At 38.7% G+C, this 25,839-nt stretch overlaps 1 protein-coding gene across 1 annotated transcript in view; it reads left to right on the top strand.

The window, feature by feature from the left end:
• The first annotated feature begins 586 nt into the window (after window positions 1-586).
• PRIM2 (DNA primase subunit 2) overlaps window positions 587-25,839 on the top strand; it is a 106,961-nt gene continuing 81,708 nt past the window's right edge. Inside the window, exons 1-7 of the mRNA XM_082756528.1 lie at window positions 587-619; window positions 788-959; window positions 1,667-1,770; window positions 2,072-2,151; window positions 4,936-5,056; window positions 22,565-22,660; window positions 23,518-23,655. Of these exons, the coding sequence (XP_082612654.1) occupies window positions 806-959; window positions 1,667-1,770; window positions 2,072-2,151; window positions 4,936-5,056; window positions 22,565-22,660; window positions 23,518-23,655 (693 nt within the window). The 5' untranslated portion in view covers window positions 587-619; window positions 788-805. The remainder of the gene's footprint in view (window positions 620-787; window positions 960-1,666; window positions 1,771-2,071; window positions 2,152-4,935; window positions 5,057-22,564; window positions 22,661-23,517; window positions 23,656-25,839) is intronic.

The raw sequence follows: 25,839 nt of genomic DNA, 5'->3' as shown, positions 1-25,839 counted from the left end.
GGCTTGTAGGGAATCACCTGATTATACTGATATTTAGCATACAGAACATTGAAAATGTCTCAGGACAGACAAGTTGTGGAAATTACTGCCATGGCATGGCATGACAAAGTCATCCATGAGATTTCCTGAAAATTCTTTTTTTTTTTTTTTTTTTAAAAAAAGGAAGAATATTAAAAAAGTGGACGAATATTTTACATTTTACGGTTTTTATTTTTATGTTTTTCCCTCAGAAAAGTGTGTCGCTCTGGGTGAGGATGGGGCAGAGGGTGCCACCACGGGGCATTCACCTCCTGCCGCCACCATCACCACCAGGGCCAGCTGCACAGGGGATGAGGCAAAGCCGCCGTGCAGGACACACGCACGACCAAAAATCCTGTCACGACTGCGAAAAACCCCGAGGCCACCGCAGTTAAACTCGTCAGCAACCCCTGTCGGTGCCAGCCTCCCCGCCACGCCTGCTGAGGCAGCCACCACACAGCTCCCTCAGCGCCTAGAGCGGCTGTAGCCGAGGCCGCCATCTTGAGTGCGGGCAGGGGCGGACGGGGCGGGACGGGACGGAAGCGGGCGGGGCGGACGGTGCGCGGGAAGCCGGAGCGCGGCGGGGCCGGAGCGGGAGCAGGTGGGGGGGGGGCGCGAAATGGCGGCGGGAACGGGACCCGGGGGGATGGGGGGGACACGGGACGGGGCCCAGGACTTTGTCCTCTGTCCCCGTGAGGGCCTGGGGTCCCCTCCCCGGCCCCCATTTCCCCCCCTGCCCCGTCGCTGAGCGGCCGTGTGTGTCCCGCAGGCTTGCCGGCCGGCGGGGATGGAGTTCAGCAGCAGGGCTCGGCAGCGGCACACGCGGCTGGCCGGGGACCGGCGGGACCCGTACCCACACAGCCTGCAGTTCTACCAGGAGCCCCCCACTGAGAGCATCTCCCTCGCCGAGTTTGAGAGCTTCGCCGTCGACCGCCTGAGGCGTGAGTAGGGTCCCCGGGCAACGTCTGTTAGCCCCCGGGTGCCGGCCCAAACCTGCCTCACTTGTTTTTTTTTAAGCGTCTATGTGGGGTTTTGGGTTCTTTTTGGTGTAATTATGTCCTCCTGACAGACCTGATGTACCCTGTCTGGCTGTTACTGACAGAAATTGGCAGCCCGCGCACGCTAAAGTGCACCCCTGTTAACGGGAGACATGGTGCTGTAGATATTTTGAACTACAGTTGATTTCACAGTGAAAGTTCAGTATGTAACCAGTCAGGGTTTATGGGTTTGGACTGTAGGGTTGTGTTTTATAAGAATATTTCAGTTTCTGGGTTTCCAGATATCTTTACTGGATGTCTCTCAGTGCAGCGATTGAAGCTGTTGTGAGTAAGGGTTCCCCTGAACTCCCCCAAACAGTTGAAGCCGAGCTTTTTTTAAGTCAGTACTATGAAAACTGATATTCTTAGGCTGATCCATCACTCAGGTGTTTCTGCTTCTGTACTGACTGCGTGGGTCTTGGAGTTGGGTGAGCTGTGCAGGTCTTGTGGGTCACGCTCTGTCCTCCGTACTTTGTAACCTTTTGCTTGCCTTACCACAAAAAGCAATTTATGTGGCCTTACCTTTCTGTTCATTTCTCAAGTCATGATATAGTAAGACTTTATTTCAAGGTGTTGTCTCTAATATTAACTTTTTTTTTCTTTCCTTCCAGTGCTTAAAGTAGTCGAAAACCTTGGTGTGAGCCATGTAAGAAGTAGCGATTTGTACAAAACGAAGCTGGAGGCCGAGTTCCGCAAACTTAAGTTTCCCTACAGAGTAAGTATAAATGAAAAAGAGGAACTCTTTTTTTGCACTATTTTCTGTATACCATTCGGAAATTCTGAATAAGGATACAGGTGATGAAATACTATTCGTAAAACTTAAATTCTGGTATTCTGTCAGAGTTCTAGTTTGTCTTCAAGGGTATGGGTATTTTTCTTTTGTCCATCCCTTTCTTTGATAGTCTTGTGTTTGGTGTCCTAAATGTGAGTGTAAGTATGTTAAACGGCCGTGATAGATTAATTGTGAATTTTTTAATCTGTAAGAGATCAGTTCTCTGAAATAATGTTTTTTGTAGGCTTTGGCAGAGGATGATTATGATGCAAGAAGAAAGGACCATATCTCTCATTTCATACTACGCCTTGCTTATTGTCAGTCGTAAGTACTTTTTGGATTGCTCTGCAGTCTTATTAATAACTTTAGATGGAAATGCTAGATTACATTACTTTATCATAGGTTTTATAGATACTACAGAGCTGAGTGGCTACTAAACAGAGAGGTTCAATCATGCTTTTCTTCTAAAAGCATTTCAACTGTGATGAAAATGCATATTAAGGGTTAAGATTAATGTCCAGATTTTGAAGTAATTTTTATTTTTTATTTTTGTAATATATAAACTTCTGGGTTTTACACACTGAACATCGATTTGGGCCTATTCTTTCTGGCATCTCTTTTTGAGAATAAAGTACAGCAGTTTATCAGTCATTGTTTCAATTATACACAATTTAATTTAACTTAAACAGCTGAAGCATATGCAGCAGTTCTTAGTGATCAAAGAGCTATGTAATAGATTTTCTAATATTGTCAAAAGAGAGCCTTATTTTAGGGAAGCTAAAAATACTGCTTTAGTTCGAGGCTTTCTCCACTGACTGTTCTTTCCTTCTAAAAGAAAGATGCTTTTTTTTGGATGCTCGCATACTGTATTTTTTTTTTGGCCACGTGTAATCTGAGGCATGTAGTTGGTCCTGTCAGGTGCTTTTGTTTTGTTTCAGCTGCAGCCTTTGGATGATGGAGGTTGTTGGTGCTTCATGTCTATTAGCAGCTTTGTTATGCATCAGTATCATATGCATCAGTATGAACTCCTAACTCCTTGCCATTGCTGTCCTGTTTTATAATTAAAACCAGCAAATCCAAATGTGTTTGGCTTGAATTACTAATTCAATTGCACTTTAATGAAGTCTCATTTGTTTAAATTTGATGAGAGTGGTAGAACGTGTACTGTGTTACTGGGATAGCTGAGGTGACTGAATTGCTGCTGTGGATGCATACAGGCTGTAAGGGAGGACCAGGCCAGGAAAGCGAGGAGGGACTGAGCTCTAGGCAAAGAGATGGAGCTGAAATGGATGGAGATTTGCCTTGGAATAGGCCCTGGGACAGGTGAGAGTTTTGATGTAGAGTGGTGGAGAACAGACCAGAGCAGACCAGGCACCTTGCACATAGTTGGCTACAGCCTGCCTGAGCAGAATGGGATGGAGCAGAGGCCTCAGAAGCCTCCAGGTGGAGAAAACCTCACTGTGGCCCGTGGTGAGGCCCTTCTCTGGCATAGTTCATAATCCTGAAAGAAGAAAATGACATGAATAACACAATTACAAGTGAAATTCCTTCTTCTGTTCTCTATTATATATGTATGGGATTATGAATAACTAGTTCATTTCTAGTATTTATGTTCTTTTTGATTTTCCCTTCATCTCTTAAAAATTGCTCTGGAATCTCCTGGAATTAACGCCAGATGCAGATATTTGGACAGTTTTCTTTTTCTCTATGACTTTTCTTTTTAAAAGAAGGTCCTCATCTGTTGTATGATAGCTCATTTGGTTGGGGTGTTTCCTTGGGAAATGGGAGACCTGGTTCAAACCCAGTGTTTAGAGGAAGTATCCTAAGAGCTGGGCTTGTAGGGCAGGTCAGAGGTGAGCAGCTTGTTGAGGGTGAAATGTGGTGCAGAAATGAATATGTATTTTGGTGGGCTGCAGAATCAGCAGGACAGAGCTTGGCTTGGTATGCTAGGGGGAAAAACCCCTTGGGAAGGGGAAAGCTTGGCTGGGGTCCAAGGCACTCTGAACTTTAATTTGCAAATGTATTTTCATATGTTTGTATGCAGGTAGCCTTGATACAGGGCTGCAGTAAAGAAGCTGGCTAAAGGGTTTCTGCTTTAAATAGCTCTTTTGTTTTTCTTGAGAAGGTGGACTTAGTGCTTCGTCAGAAAGTGGGAAATGGTATCATAAGCAATGACATGCCACTGCATCCTGTATATTCTGTCCTGAAAAGCAGGTATTGCAAGAATGAATTATTTCTATGCTCCAAAACTGTCATGTTCTCCAAAAGATAAATTTGGGAGGCGAGTAGAATACCTTACTCTGTAGGATTTTACTGTATTAGGTCAGAAAAAAATGAGCTTGGCACAAATCATTAGATTAGGTGGTGAAAGCTACTCATATAGCAAGTGGTGTCTGAAAAGTGTGCTTCAATAGGCATAACTGCAAACTAGCTTGATTCAATTCCCTGTGGCCTGGCAGAGGGTGTGTTGCCAGGCGTGTGTTCTCTTGCTGCAGCCCCTTTCTAAGTTTCTAGTGGTCCAACAGTGCCACCCAGGGGTACAAGTTTGCATCAGCTTTTCCTGATAGGTGTGCATGTTCCTCCAGCTAGGGGATTCCCCAAAAGCAATATTTAAAAGGAGTAGGCTTTGTAATGCATCCTTAGATGAATTGTGAAGTTAATGGTGCTACCAAAAAATATTGTGCCATGGGGAAGAAGAAAAGCTGTCCTTTAAGGAGAATGTTATCTGTGGGTGGCTATCCTTATCTAGAACAACTAAGAAAAGATGAGACTAAAAGAGGTAAGAGATGGTTAATATACCATTTAAAAGAGGCTAACAACTTCAATACCTGCAGAGCAGTTTTTTGTATTGAGATTGACTACCTCCATTCTTCCGAAACGTGCACAGTCATGCTTCGTTAGGTATTGTCCCTTCAAAAGTCTTTTCTTATTAAGTGCTCCTTCCTGAAGGTTTCTTGCCTTCTCTTACAAGCTCCTCAGTTTGCGGGGCCCATGACAAAGTCAGTCCTGCATTTAATGTTGTGTTCACTGGGCTTGACATCTGCTTTATGTTGAAAGAGAGAACACACAATCAGAAAAGATACGCTGGTTTTGGTCATTTCTCTGCAGCGAGGAGCTCAGGCGTTGGTTTCTTCAACAAGAAATGGATCTCTTTCGCTACCGCTTCAATGAACTGACCGAAGGTTTAAGGCAGAAATTCCTGGAGCATGTTAACTTACAATTTGAAGCTGTAAGTATGTTACTTTCTGGATTTGTGTTATGTAGTGTGTGCCTGATGTTTTTAAAACTTTTCTTAAAGGTAGTTTCTGTATTTCTGTTTAAAAAATAAGTGTGAACTTGAGGCTTAAAAAAAACCATACGGAACTCCTTCTGAACTTGGAGAATAGTCTTGGCACAGAAATGAGGATTAAGTGGTGTAATTTTGTGCTGCAACCGAAGGAGCTCTGTCTGCTTTATCAAACAAAATTTAACTGCAAACTGTGTAATTATGAAAACAAGTTAAACATTTTTTACTAAAGCTTATAGGAGGTATCTTTGAATCAAGATTGTAGATGGATTACTGTGTTGTTCAGGTAAGGCATTTGTATATTTCAAGTGTCAGTCAGAGCAGCTCAGGTTGGAATCACCCTGCTTTCTTTTTCGTGTTACTGATGAATTGTGTGAAATGCGCTTCCCTCTTATTAAAGGTTTCAGTGACAATGTGATGGCTGTGTTTTATTCTAACCAGAGGTACGTACTGTGCAATCCATTCTCATCAGTTTACTTAAATTGGGAAATAGCCTTGGTCAGCATATGTCTTCTGTTAATAAACTTTGTTCTAGAACCTTTGCAGTCTACTAATCTTAAGACGTCAGCTTCTTGCTTTAGCAACCAAAACAAATTACACTGATCTGGAGATTTTGTAAATCTTGCCATTTCATGAATACTGAAACCTGGAAAACTGAAAACTAAAAAGAAATGCTTTCAAGGAATGCTTAAGAAAGCTGTTGAGGACATCATTAGAATATTATAATGAAATTAAGAAAATCCTGTATGGATTGCTCAAGAATGCAACTTGCTGCATAAGTGTCCACATAGGTGAAAAAAACAGGTTTCTGTTGTGCAAGTGGATTTGTAACACATGGTTGCATGTTTGTGCATGCTAAAATCAGTTTGATTCTGCTTATTTGTTGCTGCAAATTACTGGAATGTAGATGTGTAACCAAAGCTATTGTTTACTTTTTATTTAAGCTCTTAGATGCAGTTGTTGAAGAATTTATATACAGTTTTAAAACAAATGCTATTAATGTACAAATAAATAAGTTTTATACAAACTTTATACCCAGGCATAAATATGAATTATAGGGTATGAACGTACAGATATTTAAAATATTTTAGCAAGTGGGGAACCTTGGAAATCTGACTTGTATATAGTTATTCCTCTTGGTATTAGATACTTTGTAACCTGATATCTTGTTATGGGATGAAATTAATCTTTTGCTGTCTTTCTGTTCTTTTTATTCCTACTCTGAAATGGAAAATGGATATTGCAGTTTCTGGATTAATGATTTCAATAGAATTCTGCATGGCAGCCACAAACTACTTTGTTAGAAAGCTCCAGGTTTGCTTGTAGTTCTCAGAATAAATAAAAAAGATGTATCATCGTCGCTACACTGAACAAAAATTCTCTTAAAATATTACTTAATCAAAAAGACAAAAACAACAACACCCTTAAATATTCTAAGATGTAGCTGACTTTATGTGTAATTGTGTTGCTGAGTTGAAAGATGTGGAACTGGTACATATTGATGATGAAAGATGACTTGTGTAGTATTGAGAATGAATTTGTTTAGCTAAAGAGTGGCTCGTGGGCTTTCCTGGGTCTTTCTGAGACTATGATAAATGTCATTCCTTGGTTCAGCAGACATTTCAGCAAACGCTGTGTTTGTGGAGCTGTATTTCTGCTACTTATTCCCCAGTCTCATATTGTCCTGTCACAGTTTCAGCACTCAGGTTTGTGAGAATAAATTAATGTTTACAGGCTGCTGGAAATAGCTAGGAGTATGGCTTCATTCTGTGCTATTGAATGTGCCTTCAGTTTATTGAAATGATGAAGAAGGTATTCCTTTCTTACGCCTAGCAAGGCAACAAAGCATCATTTCATTGAAAATCCTCTTCTGTCATGTGTGAAAGATTGCCATACATATCTGAGAGAGGTCTAACCTCTGGTGGTATGTAGGAACCATTAAAAATAAAGCCACTGTAAAAACTGTATTCTCTTCATGTTGTCCTTGTAAAAGGCTTTAGAAGGGAATTAAAGATGAACTGTCCTGTTCATACTTTTCTGTTGGAAGTTACAATGTTTTCATGCCTTGCTGTGCATAGAGCAAGGTAAAGCTTTGTATTCCACCTGTTAGAAATAGGGGTCCTCTCTAGTGAAAGGAAGTTCTGAAATTAATACTCAGTTTCTGTCTTGGTACACAGATGGAAATTCTCCTGTTGGATTTTAATTGCTTAAGATAGCCTGTGAAAGCTAGTTAAACTTTTCCAAAGAGAAGATGGCACGTTGCAACTTCTAGATAATGGCTCTGCACTTCAGAATTGTAGTCTCGGGTAAACCAGAGCTCCTGAGGTTCAGACCTTGATCTAGTCTGGCATAGCAGTGTCTCTAGTTCAACTCCTAAGAACCACTGTAAGAAGCGGTTCCTCAGTATTTAATTGAAGAACCAGTCGTTTTTTATTTTTTTTGTGGTGGAGTGGGAATGATTGGATTGTCCTATACAGTTTGGTCCCAGTTGTCTTCGTTTACAGCACAAAGTGAAGGTAAATATAAAGAACTCAGTAAGTGTCACTTCTCTCCTTTTCGTGTTTGCTTACGTGCATGAGAAAGCAAGACGTGTGTTCTTACAACTTCCTGCAGAGGTTCTGCAGACTGCTTCCTGAGGTTGTGTGAATTTTGGATCGGGAATTACTGCTTTACAGAATCAAGAAGTCTTCAGTCTCAGTCAGGAATAATATTTAAGCAGCTGTTAAGATCTTCTTTGAAGATAGACACTCTCTAGCTTTCTTTTTTTTTTTTTTTTTGAAAAATGAAGATGTTAATAGCTAGGAGAAAAAATACCAGGCTTTCTGAATTTTTTATGACAGCTGTGAAGAGTTTGAATTGATAGGATTGATTTCACGATTAAAGAGAATTTTAATCAAAGAGCAAGAACTTTCTGAAAATAAAAATGGAAATGAAATCCAATGAAAATGAATGTCTTCACTTTAGTAAGGTTTTTGTGCATTTTGATTGACACTTACATCGCTAATGGAGCTAAATAGCTGGGAAAAGGTTTATTTCAGTAAGTAAATATTTGCTCTGTGGAGTTTTACCTGACTATAAAAAAGCCCATTAGTTATAAATGGGAGACAATAAACTGTTCAAAGTATTCAGAGAAATATAATGACATTGGCATAATGAATTTGTATTTGAACATGCATAGGATTATGATCATTCAAAATTTATACCGTATTTGTGTAAAACAAAACAAACCACAAACATTAACAGTCTGTTATGGAAATTTGGAACTTAACATGTTCTTGAGATGTTTTTACAAAGCTGTCACTGGATTGAGTTAGTCCATTCATCCTCAGTGATTCCGTGAGAAACCTCTGAAACCTCTGGGCTTTCTCAAAAACTCTAAGCTTGCTTTGAGTGTATCTTTGAGACACTCTTTGTGAGCTACTAGAAGGTAGATTGCATTTTAATCACTTGTTGGTCAAAGCTATTCCCAATGTTTTCTGGCAGGTAAGTGTATGAGATTCCTGGACTTGCTGCTCAAGCAACTGGAACTGAGCTTTCAGTGCTCAACACTTTAAGCACGTAACATTTTGGAGCACCATATATAATCCTGCCTCCTTATGCCAGCATGGGCGAGAGGTAGTGCGTGTGGTCTTGAATAAAACATCAAGAAAGGAGAAGGGTAAAAGGAAGGCAAGAGTCAAAGTGGATGAGCAGGATTGATAGACCTCGTTATTGTCTTTTTTCTTTTGGTTAGTGGTGAGCTGTTAACTGGCGTTGAACCATCACATGAAATGACAGCCTCATTTGGTTCCTTATTACAACATTTGCATGCTATTAGTTAATTGCTTACACTTTTATTTTAAACTCTGTAAATGTTTGTAGGCTTTTACTGTGATTGAGATCCTGCTGGAGCCTTGGACAGCTAACACGGTTCCAGTTAGCTGTAAATGGTAGAGGGGGAAAGCATTACCTCGATGGCAGCAGTGGTTTACTTCTGTTTAAGCAAGAGGTTGTTAGGTAAAAAGAGATTGTTAGGACTGTGGTGGCAAGGACTGAGGTTGTGCTCAAGAACAGAGACTGATGAGGAGTATTTGAAACTTTACTATTGTTAAGATTTGTGTTTGAAAAACTCAAACTTACAGCCTCTCAGAAGCTGAGACCATTATTCTGTGTCTCTGACAATAACTGGCTTCAGCTTTTAGTTGTTGGCATTAGTTTGGGACAGTAATGAAATTGCTTTCTTGTTCTGTTTTGTCTAAAGCTTTCATAGAACCACAGAGTCACTTAGGTTGGAAAAGGCCTCTGAGATCATCAAGCACAACCTGTAACCTAGCACTGCCAAACCCCCCGTTAAACCATGTCACTAAGCTCTACATCTACATGTTTTTTGAATACCTCCGGGGCTGGTGACTCAATCACTTCCCTGGGCAGCCTGTTCCAATACTTTACAACCCTTTCAGTGAAGAATTTTTTCCTAATATCCAACCTAAACCTCCCCTGGTGCAACTTGAGGCCATTTCCCTTCACTTGGTGCTGTTTTGTGTAGTGTAACAAGTTTTTGGCTCTTAATCAGAATATAAAACAGCTTATTTGGCAGAAAAAAAGAAAGATTGCTTTAATAAAGTCCTGTTTTGACTGCAAATAGTACAAAAATAATTTGTACTAAAAAAAACTAGTATGCTTTGTAGTATCTTGGAGCAGCTGTCTTAATTGGTTCATTTCCATTATTTATTATCTAATGTAATACCGACAGCTTTTAGAAAATAAATGATTTCAGATTTGTGCTGTTCAGACACATGAGCTTTCATAGCTGTATCTGCATTTTCGATTGCTTTTTAAAAATTAAAACTGATTAAATTTTGAAGAAGATTTCTATCTGAAAATCATTTGCATGCCTTTCATGAATAGCTTCACCCACAAAATTGTCTTGACAGCTATCGACTCAATTCAGAACTTAGCCTGTGTTTTCTCAGGAAGTAAGCTCGAGTTGAACCATGGTGTCAAAAGCAATGTTTACAACATAGCCTTCTTTCCAGTGAGGAGAAAGACAGGGAAGAAATCTAGTTTTTGAACTTCAGAAAGTACTTAGAACTTTTGGGGGCAAATATAAATGATTTTATACACATACACTCACTCTGTGATATGTTGTTTGGTAGAAGTTTCATTTTCTTGTGTTCCTGAGAGTGGAAAACACATGAATACGCACTCAGCCTTTGAGTATGTTGAGATGTGAGAGCTTCTTGCTTGTGTTTTTGTCTACTGCATTTCTTGCCACTTTAGTAGGGGACATTCAATGAGAGAAGAGGATTCTGCAATGATAGTTTTCTCCCCCAGTGTACAAGAAATACCTGCTAACCAGCTCCATGTTTCTAAAGCTTGCTTATTTTTTGGCCTGTACTCTTTAAGTTTATTTTCCCCTGATATTTTGAATAGTTGCCACGATAGCAGAAGAATCACGGAATGAATTGGGGTATTTCAGTGTGTTTCGAGTCTGTTCTGTAGACTCACAATGTACGTATATTTCATAAATAAAAGAAAGAAAAAAGGTTTTGAAGGGATAGTGCTGTTACCATTATTTAAATAAATGTAGGAGCTTTTTACCTATAGCAGGTAATTTTCAGCTCTCAAGGCACGTTAGTCTGTGTGTAAAGTCAGTCACATAGGGAGCATGGGAAACCCTTAAGCAGCACTCAGGGGATCTAAAGGCTGACATTGAAGGTGACAGAGCCCATCAAAGAGTATACACAAACACAGGTGTGCAGTTCAGATTTATATTAATTTAGGAGATTAAACCATTAGAATCTTACTAGAAATGAATAATTACAGCTGTGATGCCTGACAGTTTCAGGCAGCAAAAGCTATTAATATATTTTAAAGATATTTAAAGGGAAGTGTAGTGAATATTTTAAATACTATAGCCATGGAAGGAAGTATTTTAATCTCAAAGTTTTTCAGTATATGAAATAATTATATAAAGTATGTGTTTTTGCAGGTAAATGACGCTTGGTTGTTAACTGGGATTTTTTTATTTCTTGTGACATCTGATGTTTTCCTTTATTTAATTTAGGGGTCCCCAATTGTGTTTCTGCCAGATTATGCTATATGACCACTTTGGAGTCAGTTGATGACGTTATGCCCAGGCCCTGCTTTGTCACGAACCTTTATCACTGGGGTTTGCTGGCTCTGCTTTTTCACATGCCCTGCTCTCTCTGTGCCCCTCATTCTTCCCCCTGCACCTGCATCAACTTTTTCATATCTTACTTGTAGATGGTTATATGTACCTGTATCAGAAGCCCTTGAGAAATGACTACTCTTAGACTTTTTTTTTACTGTAATACTGCTTTTGGACCTTCATAGTGTGAGCTAAATCCTAGTTTATTGATTGGAATTTTTGATTGGCTTTTTGATGTTATGAGAATATTTATGGCAATTGTCATTATACCAAGTTGTTATTGAAGAGCTTTCAGCGTGTCTGTAAGTTTAAGGAAAGCCACAAGGTGGCTGCATCAGTGGTGTTCCTAGAAATTCCTGAATTAAGGTGTTGAGCTTGCTGTTGTTCATGTATTATGGGACCCACAACTGGCAAATTAATTAATCACATTGATGACAACCTGAAGCCATAAAAGTGGAATAAATTCATTTTTTCCTTCACTCTCTGCTGTTGATCTTTTTCTTTCCCTTCAAAGCTGTGTCTGTGCACACCACGTTACATGGTTAACTCCTAGACTTCAGGCTGGGTGTTTGCATGCTTCTGAAATAAAAATAGACCTCTAATATATTCAGCTTCTTTCAGCCATTTAAAGGTGTTTTGTAAGTGATGAGAATACTCTAAAAGAGTATTCTTTGCTCTTTTTATATATGCCAACTTGTCATTTAAAGCATTAAAAGAGAAATTGGGTCAAAAAGTATCTAGCCATACTGGTATTTTGGGTTTGCTCAGTAGTTAGAAGTAGAGTGCCCTGGATTGGTGACTGACATGTCAGTTACTGTGCATTAGTATTCGAGTAATATTGCCTTAGAAGGAAATGTCACTAACAGAAGTCTAAATTGGCCTTCTCTTCAGTCCTTGTCCATTTAATTTATATGTTAATTCCTATAATCATTAACACTTCTTTCTTTCCATGCGTTTGACTTTGTCCTCAGCTGTTGCTCGGTCCTTCTGTTTGCTAAAATGACAACGAGCAGAACCTTCCTCTTTGCAGCCCTCTTCATAGAAGTGTCACTGTAGGGGCTGTCACTGAACTGTCTAATTTGTCTTTAGACAACTGCCGTGTTCTGGGGCTTTTAGCTTCTAGTTCCTGGAATGGCTCTGCCATGCTCATTTTATCATTCTCTTCTGTTTCTCTTTTTTTTCTGTTTCTTTAGTTGTAAAGTAACCCTCTGTAACTGACCCAGCTCATTTTTTTTGCATTCATCCTTCCTGTGTACAAAGCTCTGTAGCAGCAATGCCTGATTTTGCTCTTAAACTCCGGGAGATTCTCCTGCTCCTGCATGGACTCCACGGGCTGCAGCGTGGAGATCTGCTCCATGTGGGACCCATGGGCTGCAGGGGGACAGCCTGCTCCACCAGGGGCCTCTCCACAGGCTGCAGGGGAACTGCTGCTGTGTGCCTGGAGCACCTCCTGCCCTCCTGCTGCACTGACCCTGGGGGCTGCAGAGCTGCTTCTCTCTCATTTCTCACTCCTCTCTCCCTGCTACTGTAGCACAGCAGTTTTTTTTTCCTGTTTCTTAAATCTGCTCTCCCAGATCACAGTATTCCAGCTGAACCACTACTAATGCTAAAATGTTACAGAGACAAAATTCATGTATCGTCCTTATTTTTTTTAAATCCTCAATATTATAATAGAGCAGCTCCCAACCTTGGAGAGGTGGAGTTTTCACTCAACTCCTTTTTTCAGAGCACCCAGTCAATCAGCTTTTCCTGTTTGTACAGAGTTGGCTTAGAGACAGAGCCCTGCAACTTCTGTAGTGAAATACAGCCTTTGTTTTTAGAGGAGATTCTCTCTTCTGATCCCGTTCTCTAGAGCTCTTGCAGTATCCCCGGTCTCATGGCAATTAAAGTGTACCCTGTTCCTGTTGTAATGACCGGGTTGGTAACTAAAATATCAAATAGCAAGTACTGGGATGGATGCTTGCAGAATTTGGCTTAATCCACCTTTTTGTTTTTGAGGTCAATTTTTCCATGCATGCTTTTTCCACTTGGTTTTGTGCCCAGGTTGTAGGAGATTCATTTGATCTGCTTTATTTGCTTGTGAAAAGTGTCAGATGAGAGTGACTTTAAGGGCTCTGGACACAATATAATGTTTGCATTTTTCCCATCCCGGAGGTTCTGCTGCACTCTCATGGAGGCAGCGAGATTGGCTCAGCACAGGTTGGTTTTGACACATCCAGGTGGGCCGATAATTGTCACCTGTGCTATCAGATGCTTTGTTTTATTGATGTATCTTTCCAAGAATTGAACTTGATATACTGGAATGCAGAATAAAATGTAAAGTTTGATCTCAGAATGTATTTTACTGACATTCTGGTGATTGCCTTGATTATTCTGATCTCCTGTGACCGTTCTTTCATCTTGTCTTCAGGCTGTTGGCTCCTCGAAACGTAGCTCCTTGTTGTTGCTTCCTCAGGAAAATGAAAATTAAGAATTACAATCATGTCCTTATCTGCTGTATAAGGATGATGTGTAATTGAATTTAGACTCCCTGTAACGTTTCTATTTTGTGTTATTTGTTCTGCACAGCGCAGAAAGATAAACTTCAAAGCGTGCTTTCTTCTCTGATATGTTTTTCTCTGTTGCTGTTACCTCTCCATAGAGCATGAAAGATCCTGTTTAAATCATCTGAGAACTCCTTTACCTCTGAAAAGCCTCTTGAAATCTAAAGAAGGATTACGTCTTTTTTTTATAACTTCTAGGATAGATGCTTTAATTTTACCACAACTGGCAGTTTCCTAGAAATAACTATTTTTTTTTTTTATTGCTGTTATGAAATGCGCTGTTTTAACAAAATGCTTTGTATCCCAGTAATGGGGAAGGAACAGCATGTGGGAGTAGGCAGCTGGGGGAGCCCATGCTCTGTATGCATCGCTGGCATTTGAGAGGAAAGAATAAGAACTGCGAAATAAAAGGAAAGAGCAAAATGCATTAGTGGAGCTATTTTTTTTTTTCCATTGTGCTTCTTTGATGTTGAAGTTAAAGTGCTTTTTTTAGCAGCTTTAATCGGCAGAAATTAAACTTCTTTAATTTCCATTTTTATGATCACAGCATTCCTGTGAGAGACTTTCTGATTATTACTGTTATGCTTTCTTCAGAAAGCATTCATCTCAGTAGTGGGGCAGATGGATAAATATTTGTGGTGTAGCTTCGTGGAAAGATGTTTAATGGCCGCCTTTTTAGAAGGCAGGGAAGATCCTGAAGTCAGATTTGGATTAATGAGAATGGGACTAGTTTGTGTCCTCAAGTACAGATACAGGTGAAGAAAAATAGTCAATATTGTGTCTGTCCACTGAAAGGTCACGGCTGTAATTAGTCATTTTGATGCCAGGTGTATAAACCGTGATGTTCTTCTCTTTGGGTTTATAGCTTTGCATTTCAGAGGCTTCAAATAACATTTCTGCCGTTCCCGAACAGAACGGGGAGGAATGCTTAAAAGTAAAAACTGTCTAAAGCCTAAATTTATGGTATGGAAACATGTCAAGCTAAAGCAGTAGCTGTGTTCAAGTAGGCTGCAGTTTGTGCTTGTAAGGGAAATGGCTCAGAATTTTACCTTTGTTTCCTGCTACTTGGATCTTTTTTCCATTTGTGTGAAAGCCAGCAATATTTGTACAGGTGTTAGCAAAGGTCAGAAAAAATGCATGGCTGAGTGGGGAACAGTGTCTTGTTGTTGTTGTAAGCTAAAAATATGTGTTCTGCCACACTTAAAGTTGTAATAGAAACAAAATTGTATGCGGAAAAGCTTAAGGATGGTTGAAGTGCTGGAGTTTGCTAAGGCAGTGAAACCTACACCATGAGCACTTCAAAAAAATGTGACAGGTTACTTTTCATCCTCAAGTACCTCTTTGCAAAGGAAGTAATTTCTCTGTTTAATCATTCGAGGGTCAGAAGATGGATTCGACTTAAATCGAGTGAAAACAACCGGCTCCGTGGTCACAGACAAAAAAAAAATTGGTTCTTGGCCCTGATAGAGAGAGAAACGTGCTGATCTTTAAGCCTATGGCTACTTGCAGTTGACTGAAGTCATGTTTTAGGGGAAGAAGACCCCCAGGAGACCTCCTTCCCTCCTTCCTCAGCACTGTTAGCAGCAGGGGAATCAGCCAGTTCAGCCAGCAGGTGGTACTCTTGGGCTGCTCTGCTGCAGTCCCAGGTTTGGAAGTCCGACTGGCAGCTCTGTTCACAAAGTAATAGCACAGCAGTGGTTTTTCCAAAACAGTCTTACTGACCGGCTGTATGCCTTATTCCCAGCTCATCTTAAAATAATAGGCTTGACTGCAAAGCAGCTTGAGTTTTTTAGTGAGTTAATGTTATAAGGTTGGGGAGATGAGGTAAAAACATAGACAAAAAATGGCCATGTTTAGACTTAAAGCTAATTGTAGTATTCTCTTACAGACATTTTTAATAGATCTTAATTCCCAGGTGAATATAAGCACATCTCGTAAATCTAAGAGGCGGAATTTTTGAATGGGAGGAGGGCAGAACATGCACTTGCCACTGTTTTTGTATTGACAGGATGAGTGAGGAGAGGTCTTTATTTACCCTTTTAATGATCCCTTGAACTATAAGCACGGCTTAGCTTCTCCACGACTAAACAACCATTTTGCTGCAGTAATTCTAGTTGCATATATTTATTTGCACATATGGTGTTGGTGATGTACTATAAAATGGTGGAATTAAATAAGGAATAAATGTGACTGAGGAATATAGAGCTGCCGGGGACGTCCCTTTTCACCTTCGTAAACATACAAACAACAGTTTACGTAAATTATGCAAAATGCTAATTAAAAGTTTTAATTTGGTAATCATCGAAGTTTGATTGGAAACAGATGCTGATTATCTGCCGAAATCTAAACGGACCCTTGTAAGTTAGCTTTTATTGCTTAAAATTGACTCGTGAAACTAATTAAAGTCAAGCTAAAACACAAACCATACAGCTAAGTCACTTATGCCCCTTCTAGTGGACCGTGATTCTTATTAAACCGCTTCGTGCAGTTCATCATTTCGATTACAGTAGACTCCAAAGGCCTTACTTAAGGTTGAATTCTTCTGTACTGGATACGGTGCACACTCTTTTTGCTTTGCAATATGGATTTTTCCTGCTTTGAAAAAGTTATGTGCTTGGAAATAAAAATTGCAGAAAAGGCTGCTATAAAAATGAGACGATAAATACATTCTTCCACTTAATCTAGCTGAAAACAACTAGACAGTGCTTGGAGTACAGTTGGAATCCGGAGCTGCTTCGTGTTCTGCTGCAAGCCTGGCTTCCTGAAGGGACGTGAAATGGCAGCTGTGCCAGAAATGCAGGGCAGGATTGGCGTCTTCTACACCATGTTCTTCAGCTTATGGCAGGAGAGGTGGAAGGGGAACGGGCACCAGTTGTGTGCTGATGTGCTCTAACACTCTGCGATTGACCAGGTGACACTAGACTGCCATTATCTGATGGCTTGGAAATGAAAAAACAGCGAGTCCTAACCTGATCCTTGGAGATCCTCAGTTCTTAGCAAGTGGCAATTTTGGGTTTTATTGGAAGGAACCTACTGTGGACAAGGAGGAGGATCTCACAAAGTGTCCTCTCTCTTTCTATAAATCTTTTGGTCATTCTGTTTGGCCATAAAGGAAAAGAAAACTGGGCAATCAATAGCGGCTGGTCTCCCCCTGCCCCCTAATGGTATCCGTATGTTACTCCAAAACCTTTACTTTCTTCTTAAGTGTCAAGTTGTCAAGTTTTTTTTGTAGTGGGTAAGAGGGATTCCAAAATGAATGTATTCTTCACGTAGCAGTGAGTGCAGTAAATTTGGAAATGTTTATTTTGTTCTTTGATACAGCTGTGTGAAAGCTGATAGGATAATTTGGGCAGTATGTAATTAAGCTGCAAGTATGACTTACTCACTGGTGTTTTGGATAAAAGCTTCATAAAAGCCTCTGCAAACACGGAAATGCTCTTCCCTGCTAATCCAGTGATTAAATCTAGATAAACATTTGTTAACAAGTTTCTGTAAAATTAGTCTGACGTTAGCTTTCTGATTTGTAAACAGCGGAAAATCTGTTGCCATATTTCTCATAAGTTTTCAACATAAGTTTTTTAACTAAAAGAGGGGAGATTTGCATTAGAGGTTAGAAGGAAATTTTTCACTCAGAGAAGGATTTTTGTAGTTGAGAAGGATCCTTAAAATGTCTTTCCATACCCACTGTAGTCTTTGAAATAAATACAACTGCATGAATGTATAAGAGTACATAAAGGCAAGTGCAGCCCTTTATATTTATACAGATGCCAGCAACTGAACTGGTTCGAGTACCATGGGAAATAGAAATTTCTTCTCACTTCATCTATGTCTGGCCAAAATGGACTTTCTCTCCTAATAAGCCTTGTGAGATTGGCCAACAGATTTGGGAGCCTCTGGAATGTTTTATTTCAGGCTTTTCATGCTCTAGGACATTTGGGCATGATTTCCTTCCATAGTCAAGTTATTATTAACTAACTACTTGAATACACTTTAAGTTTAAACTTTAAACAGTATCTAAGCTAGTGTGGTTGTATTCTAGTTGCAGCTTACTTTGTGCAGTGCTGTGTGCTAATGGAAAAGATTGACTAAGAAAGATAGTTTTGTCTCTTTGATACTTAAAATTGTAGTATAATACCGAGAGACTGACACTCTCACTTTTCGAGAAGGGCATTACACTATTTAAGCACTACCTGCTCAGTAACTAAAAGCAAGCTTTAAAACTTGCACTCTCCATAGACACCAGTGATGTGCCTGTAAATACCTGGGGCTGAGTCCTGGAAAAGGAAGAGAAGTTCTTGTTCTCTCCTGGGAGATGCAGTAACAGCACAGTTAGGAAGCGTGGTGCACAGTAGTATAATGGGTGAATGTGTCTTTATCTCTTCCTTAAAACAGTAGGGATATCACATTTATTTGAAGGTTGTTTTTTTTTGTTTTATAACCTCACCGCTAAAGTTTGTCTAAGCAAGTTCTACATCTTGAATAATTCATCTTTCAATCTGAGTTTCTGTGTCTCTGTTTCCAGGATAATTCTGTGATCAAAATCAAAGAATAAACTGTATATAGTAAGCAAGAAAACTGGAAGCAATGCACCTTGTCCTAGATCATTGTTTCCTTCCTTATTTCCTTCTCATGCTGCTGCCTTTTTTTGTTTTATGTCTTGGTTTTTCTCATTTTTCTAAGTCTCAGAGACCTGCGATGAATTGCTGAACCGTTTCAAGCTACGGTATGTGACCTGCTGTCACTGAAAAGGGAAAAGCCTTCTCCTGGCGTTATTGTTCTTGCTTTTGCCTTGGGCAGACTCGGTAATGAGCAGTTGCAGTTTAAGAAACTGGCAGTGAGCCCGGCAGGCAAAGCTGGTGAGTTGTTTTCTGTGGGTACACAGGTTGCATCAGGTCCGTGCGGAGGGCGAGCTGGGTGCCGGAGGCAGAGCGAGGAGAGGGCAGAGCTGCGTGGCTACGGGGAGGAGAACAAGCCCTTGGTGCTTTGCTTTTGGGTCGGATTGGGTGCTTTGTGCAACTTAAAATTCAGAATTGCTCAGTAAAATCTGCCCAGTTCTGCTTGCTAATGCCTTTTTTTTTTTTTTTTTCCTTTTTGTGCCACCCTCAGAAGGCTTCTGTTGATCTTCTTTTATCTCTGGAACATCACAGTATTTTGTCTGTGAACATCTTTGAGTGCTGTCGAAAGTTAAGCAGTCTGTTTATCTTTCTGATCTTGATTAGAGTCTTAAAAGCTGTATTTAAGTGTCTTAATTTTTTAATGATTACTGGAATGTATTAATGCAGGTGGCGTTTTAGATACAGAATTACTGAACGTACAAAGCATAGTGTTGCTTTAAAAGAAATGAAAGTTTTTCCAGCCTGCACGAACCAAGAAAAAATGGGATATATGTCTCATGATGCTCCATGTATAGATGTGTATGTATCACCTATGTTTTAGATTATAATGTGGTAGTTACTTTCATGGCATTACGCCTGTTAGAAATGGCTCAGTCTTCAAAATAGGATTAAATAAAAAAAATAGGATTTATTAAAAGAATATAAAAGAATAGAGGTAAGCAAACAGCGCTGGGTGCACCGGGAGTCTCCGCTCCACCAGGACGCACACCAGTTACATCAAGTAGCTGTTTTTTATGCTCCTAGACTAATACATATTCATTACTACTTCTAAAAAAAAATGGGTTATTATAATTAGCTTCCGGGGTCCAGTCCCTCCTACTGGAGCATGCGCATCAGTCTCCGGTGGTCCCTCTGGGGGTCTCTAGGGGTCTTTCATGCTGACGGCTCGTAGTCTTCCTCTCCAAGTTTTTTTCTTGTCCTTCCCCTTTGTACTCCTTGGCACCGGGTCAAGTTTATACAGCATCCCCTGCAGGTCTTGTCTCCTAGCCGTCCTTCAGCTTCTTTTTTTCTTCTTCTTAATCTCTTGGCCACCTGGCCAGATATCAGAAGCCTGCATAGTATCCCATAACAGTCACTAGTTGTTATCAGTTGTTCTGAAACCCCCAGACATCAAAGACTTTATACAAACACAAACAGCTTTCTTATTGACACTTCACCAGTAATTAAAACATTCTTCACCAGCCATTCACAGGGACAGTCACACCTATAGCAGTGTTAAGTTAATCTCGAAGAAGACAAAAAAAAAAAAAAAAAGGCTGTAACTGTTAGAAACAGAAGTCCGGAATAACAAAAGCAAACAGGTTCATAAATTTGAGGAGTATTTTCTGAAGACTTGATAAATTGACTAGAATGAGGGGGAGACTGGGACATACTGCATTTGTGGTTCAAGAATTAAATTGCCAGTGCAGGGCCCAGAGGCAGACAGGACTGTTCTTTATGGACACGAATTGTTGAAACATTCCTAACACGCCTTCAATCAATTTTAAATTATTTTATGTTTTAAAAAATTGCAGTCCTTAATGCCTATGCAAGGTTATTTTTAATGTTCCACTCTTTAGGGAAGCAAGTTTTATTTTTATGCGCTTTAACTGCCATTAATGTGTTCTGGAGTTTTCACCCAGCTTTAGTTAAGGGCGAAGGATATCCCTCTTTCCTCTTCTGCTCTCCATTAGCTGAAAAAAGGAGAGCAAGGGGAATTCGGTCAAAAAGGGAGATGGAGTGTTCGTAGGGCTGCTGTAGAATACTGAAATGGTTTTCCTAACCTACAAGATATTGGAGGCTCTGAGAAGTAAATTATTTAACAGCTTCGTAAGTATTATTTACTATTAAAATAAATATGTTTAATAATAATATTTATTAGTGTTTAAAAAACTATTTTTTATGGTTGTATTTGTGGACAGGGCTGTCAATAAACTTATCCAAGACTTCAGTCCTGGCCTATTAACCTGTTTTCTTCTGGAGTTTTCACCAGGATCGCTCTTACCCAACAGTGTTATTTTTTTTTTTGATGGTGAGATGCAAGAAAAATGTGCAATCATTGGGATTTGCATCTGCACAAATTTTAGACAGTTGATTACAAATAAAGAAGGATCGGGACAACTCATGAGGTTTGGATGGAGTCAGTATAATTGTTATAGGTATATTTTAAAAATTAAAATTGAAGGTAATATGGAGTAAGATGGCTTTGTGGATTAAAATCAACTAATTGATTGTTTCAAAAAGCAAAAGAAAGCAGTCCTTGCCTTTCCCTGTTTTCAGTCTTCCCCCAGTTAGCAGTCCTGTCTATAAAAGTCAGTGCACCGTGTTTTAATGGCTTTCTATTTAAACAAACAAACAAAACCAAACCACCACTACAAAAAAAAAAACACCCAAAAAACCCAAACCAACCAGCCAAACAAAACTTTCTTGGCTTGGCTGCCCCTCCCCTCCCATGAGACTACCCTAGAAGAAGCGATATATTGTCCTGCTTTTTTTCAAGGACTGTTTTACTATGGGGTTGGAATGACATGGACATGGTAGACTGGGCTCTCAAGCTATTTCTATCTTCAACTGTACCATATATTTAGAAATCACAGAACTGTTAGGTTTGAAAAATGGAAATCACTATTCTGGAACTTCGGTCTATAATGGGTGAAAGCTTGCAGGCCGATACAGTGACTTAGGCTGACACAAGATAATTACATTTACCCAAGAAATACATCGTTTAAAAGTAGTAGAAATGTTTTGGTAGCACTCAGTGATGTTTGTGTAGATTTTCAGAGTGTTGTGCTTTAAAAGCTGGAATTGTTCTTCTCAAAGACTAACAACAATCAGATCATTAATGAGAGTGTTGGTGTAGACTGTTTTCCTTTATCATTTCTACAAACTCTATCAATTGTTTTGGTACAGCTACTTTGTTAAAGAAAAGTGATTTACTTATGGGCTCTTTTTTTCCTGACTATTAGACTTTCATATGCAGAAATATAATGCTACTCTGTATTTCCTCTGCCTTCCAAGTTACATTCTTCTATTTTGCTGACCACATTATGCATAGATGGAATCATTAAACTGTTCTAATTTAAGTGTGGCTTTTCTCCCATATTTGGTGCTATTCAAAACCTATTTTATTAAGTAGTTGAAGAGCATAATATGTATTTGTATGTGTACATATTTGCATATTTGTATTCAATAAATTGCTGTTAGGAAATGTAGTATTTTTCATGATTTTTGTTTCAAGTTAGAATTTTTTTCTAAGTACTTCAAGATGTTAAATTAGAGTATTGCTGCGTAATTCTCTAAAACTGTGAAAGCACTAACACATGGTGAACAATAAATGTCCCATTGTTCTCATTCTCGAAGAAAAAATCCATATGTCTGTGATCTTTTAAAACTCTGGTTTTAAAAATGAGCTGATACTGGTACTTAAAAAAATGTAAGATAATTGTTTAGGATTGTAAAACAACTTTGTCTTTCCAATTGTCATTCAGTTACCATGCTATGTTTTAGTGAATGCAGTAAATCTAGATATAAGCACGGATCACCACAGAGGCTGATTTTGGAGAGGCCCATTTTTGAAAAGCATGCTTTTTTTGTACTTGTGTTAATGTATAAAGTATTATTTTTGTGAAGTATTATACTTTGAAGTCTGCATTACTACTTTAGAAAGAATGTTATTTCACACTATTGACCACTAATGCTTTGCTGGTTTATGCCTAATTATTAGAGATCACTTTTTGAATATGTAATTGTTCATTTTCTCTTGCCAACTAAAAAAATGATATATTTACAGATCAAGTCATCTTTTAGTTCATTTAAAAAAAAAAAAAAAAAAAAGGTGTATTTGAAGTATTTCAGTGGTTTTAAAAGAAGCTTTTTATTTTAGATTAGTGAAGACCTGAAAAATGAATTGGCAAATGAACTGTCTGCATCAACCCCTGGCTTCACTATGACTAAAGTAAAAGAACAAATGTTCTATAAGGTAAGTAGATATAAATAAGTGCAACAAACTTACGTTCTCTTTAAAACTTGGAGTTACTAATTTTAAAGTTATACAGTACTATTATGAACAGTAAATCAAAATATCTAAATTAACTGAGACTAATGAGAGTTCTTTTTCACGTCAGTATGAGGGTAGAGGGAGAATGAAGGGAGCTTCAGACTACCATTAACATCTTCTGTCATCCCCTGTGTTTCTTGACAAAGAAGGTCTTCTGTTTTAACATGTCCCAGACACATCACTTGACTTAACTGGCTGACAGACTGTCACGACTGAGACATTCTCAAATATGCATTACTGAAACTAGGTTTAGTCTGGTATTAGTGGGAAATACTTTGTGGAAGTGATGAAGAAGAGAAGAAAGAAGTGATGGAAAGTTACATGATCACAGAATTGTTTAGGTTGGAAAAGACTTCTAGGATCGTCAAGTCCAATCGTTAACCTAGCACCGCCAAGTCAACCACTAAATCATGTCCATAAGCACCACATCTACACGTCTACACCCAGCCTGTACTGACACTGGGGTTTTCCCCATCCCAGATGCAGGAACTTGTATTTGCCTTTGCTGAACTTCATCTCAGGCTGGTCGTTGTAGATACAAATTCTAAGGTAGCTTGTATTGCCTAGTTGTATGACTTTCTGTAAGCAAATAATATTTTTCCATCAGAAATCAACATTTGCTTTCAGAAATCTTTGTGTTTTGCCTAGAGCTTGGTTAAAAGACACAGAATGACCTAAAGCTCTACTGGTCCATATTGAATCCTAGGGTTGTACTAATTGTTACTGCACTGTTTTTGCTGTTCTACAGTTTTTGTTTTTTTTTTTCTTCACTTTCTCAGGTTGGACTTTCAGATGCTGTTGATCTATTCAGAGCCAGAAGAGTGTTTATTAAAGATGGCTTTGCATTTGTGCCTCTTAAGGACATTGATGCTATTGTTTTGAATAACTACAGACAAAAGTTATCTAAAGCACTGGCGGTAAGTCTGATTTTACAAATTTTGTTGCATTGTTTAATGACAATCTTGAACAGTAGCCATTTGGATTTAAAACATATCAATTTGTTTTTATCAAACTCTATCAAAAGTGCCTACAGATCAAAACAAAACAAAAAAGCCCTTCAGTAATGAACTGAGAGAATAAGCTGAGTTTCTTAATTTTAAATGGAATTTATCATACCTACAATGTTAATTGTAAAGAATTTTCAAGTAGAGGATTTTAAAATTATTTCCTACATACGAGTATTGTGATACTTCACTGAAAATATTACCCCAGTAACAACTGTTTTCTTTGTATCAATGTTTTCCACAAGATTTTGCAACTTTTTTTTTTTTTTGATTTGATTTGATTGATGCCCCATGAGCCTTTGATTTTCCAGGCTACTTTATATGGAATTCATTTAATCCAGATTAACTCATTAGAGCCAATAGCTGCTTTATAATAAAGAACTACTTCTTTCTTATCCCCCATAATCATAGTTTAGAAATATTAACATTCTCATGGGTATTTATCATTATCTTCTATAGAACTGGTATGTTTAAAGTTACTGCGTTATTTCAGGCTTGCATTATTTTTTTTGTTTTATGATGTAATTTTTTTTTATTATCATTCCCCATATTTTCAGAATAAGAAATAATAGATTAGTGATTCCTGTCCTATTTCAAAACTGAAGTCATGGGCTTCTGATTGCTAATTGAGTTTGTGAAAGTACATCGAATAAGCTGTTCCAGCAAATTTTAACCTGTACAGTGCACTGGTGAGGGATGTTGGTGATACTATTAAATTTAGTCTTTTGGAAATGAAGGCCAAATACCCAACGTGTTCTACAGGTGTCAATCTAACGTTATTCTGTCATATCAAACAACTGAATATACAACTGGAGTATTACATTTGGTGGCTGGATAATTAGTGTAGTTTTCAATGGAACAAAACCATAACAGATCAATTACACCCACATAAAATTCTAAGTATTTCTGTTTCAGATTTTGGAGCTACACTATTTTCATGTAAGCATACATTTCTCTCTAACTTGTGATTGGAAGTTGTTTTCTGCAATATCATATGCTTTGTGCAATGCTATGGTTTAAAAAAAAAAAAACACACAAACATTTCGGTGAAAATGTAAGAATATACTGTTAAAGAAAAGATTGTGCATAAAGGGTCTTTTTACATAAAAAGCGATAGTAGTTGCTGTTCCACAACAAAGGAATTAAGAGGATAACCTGTAGCAAAGCACCTTTCTTGCTCAGCATTACCTGAAGTGAAGAGATGCATTTCTATTGAAATTATAACAGTCACACACTTTTAGTAGCATTTGTGAAAAGTAGTTGTTGAAGTATTATTTGGGCTGGGCTTAAGTTCTTCCTATATAGCTGGTTTAGCATTGCTTAGCAATGCTTTTGTAGCACATGGGTGTTTGTATGTCTGATGCTGCAAAGAAAATCAAGAAACATGCTGAATTCAGGCTCTGTGATTGTGTGGAGCTCTTCATGACTTTGTACAGAAGTTGTGCATAAAGGCTAGACATAGCTAAGAAGCATCACTAAACAGCATCACTGATTTGTCATTTAATCTGTCTGCTAATGAATGGATTTGACAATAGTACTACAGTGAGGATATGTATGTATGCTTTTGGGAGTCTCTTTTAGCGTTTTTTGCATCATCTGGTTATTTATGCTTTGTTCTCAGAACTTTCTTATAGACAATCCTTCTTTGATTAGAATTTGATAATTAAAGACCTTAATGATGTGATAATCCAAATTAGACTCAGATGCTGTTTCTAAAGACGGGATTTGCCATCACTGCGTAACATTAAAAAATTAGGCTAAATATTCTATCTTCTATGTGGTAGTTCGCCTCCTAGGCTTTTGGACTGTCTGTTACAAGCTTCTAAGGGAGAAAATGCCCTCAACACAGGTAGTGGAAAGATGGTCTTTCTTTCAGGTATGTAGTTCTGAGGAATCTTTCTGTGCTTATGGTTCTCATTAGCCATTCAGTTTTTAAATGCTAAAGAAGCATGATTTCTTAATTTTTGGTCGTTTGAATGGTGTCACTGATTATATGTACTCTGTATGTTTTGGAACCAGGAGGTTCTCTGGTGTTACCCTCAAGGAGTTACACGCATACATTTTTGGAAGGAGATATATACAGCAATTATTTGATGA

Source organism: Aythya marila, assembly GCF_965140915.1.
Source record: "Aythya marila genome assembly, chromosome: 3".
In the NCBI taxonomy this organism is placed as follows: Eukaryota; Metazoa; Chordata; class Aves; order Anseriformes; family Anatidae; genus Aythya; species Aythya marila.
This window is presented reverse-complemented; position numbering and strand designations above follow the sequence as displayed.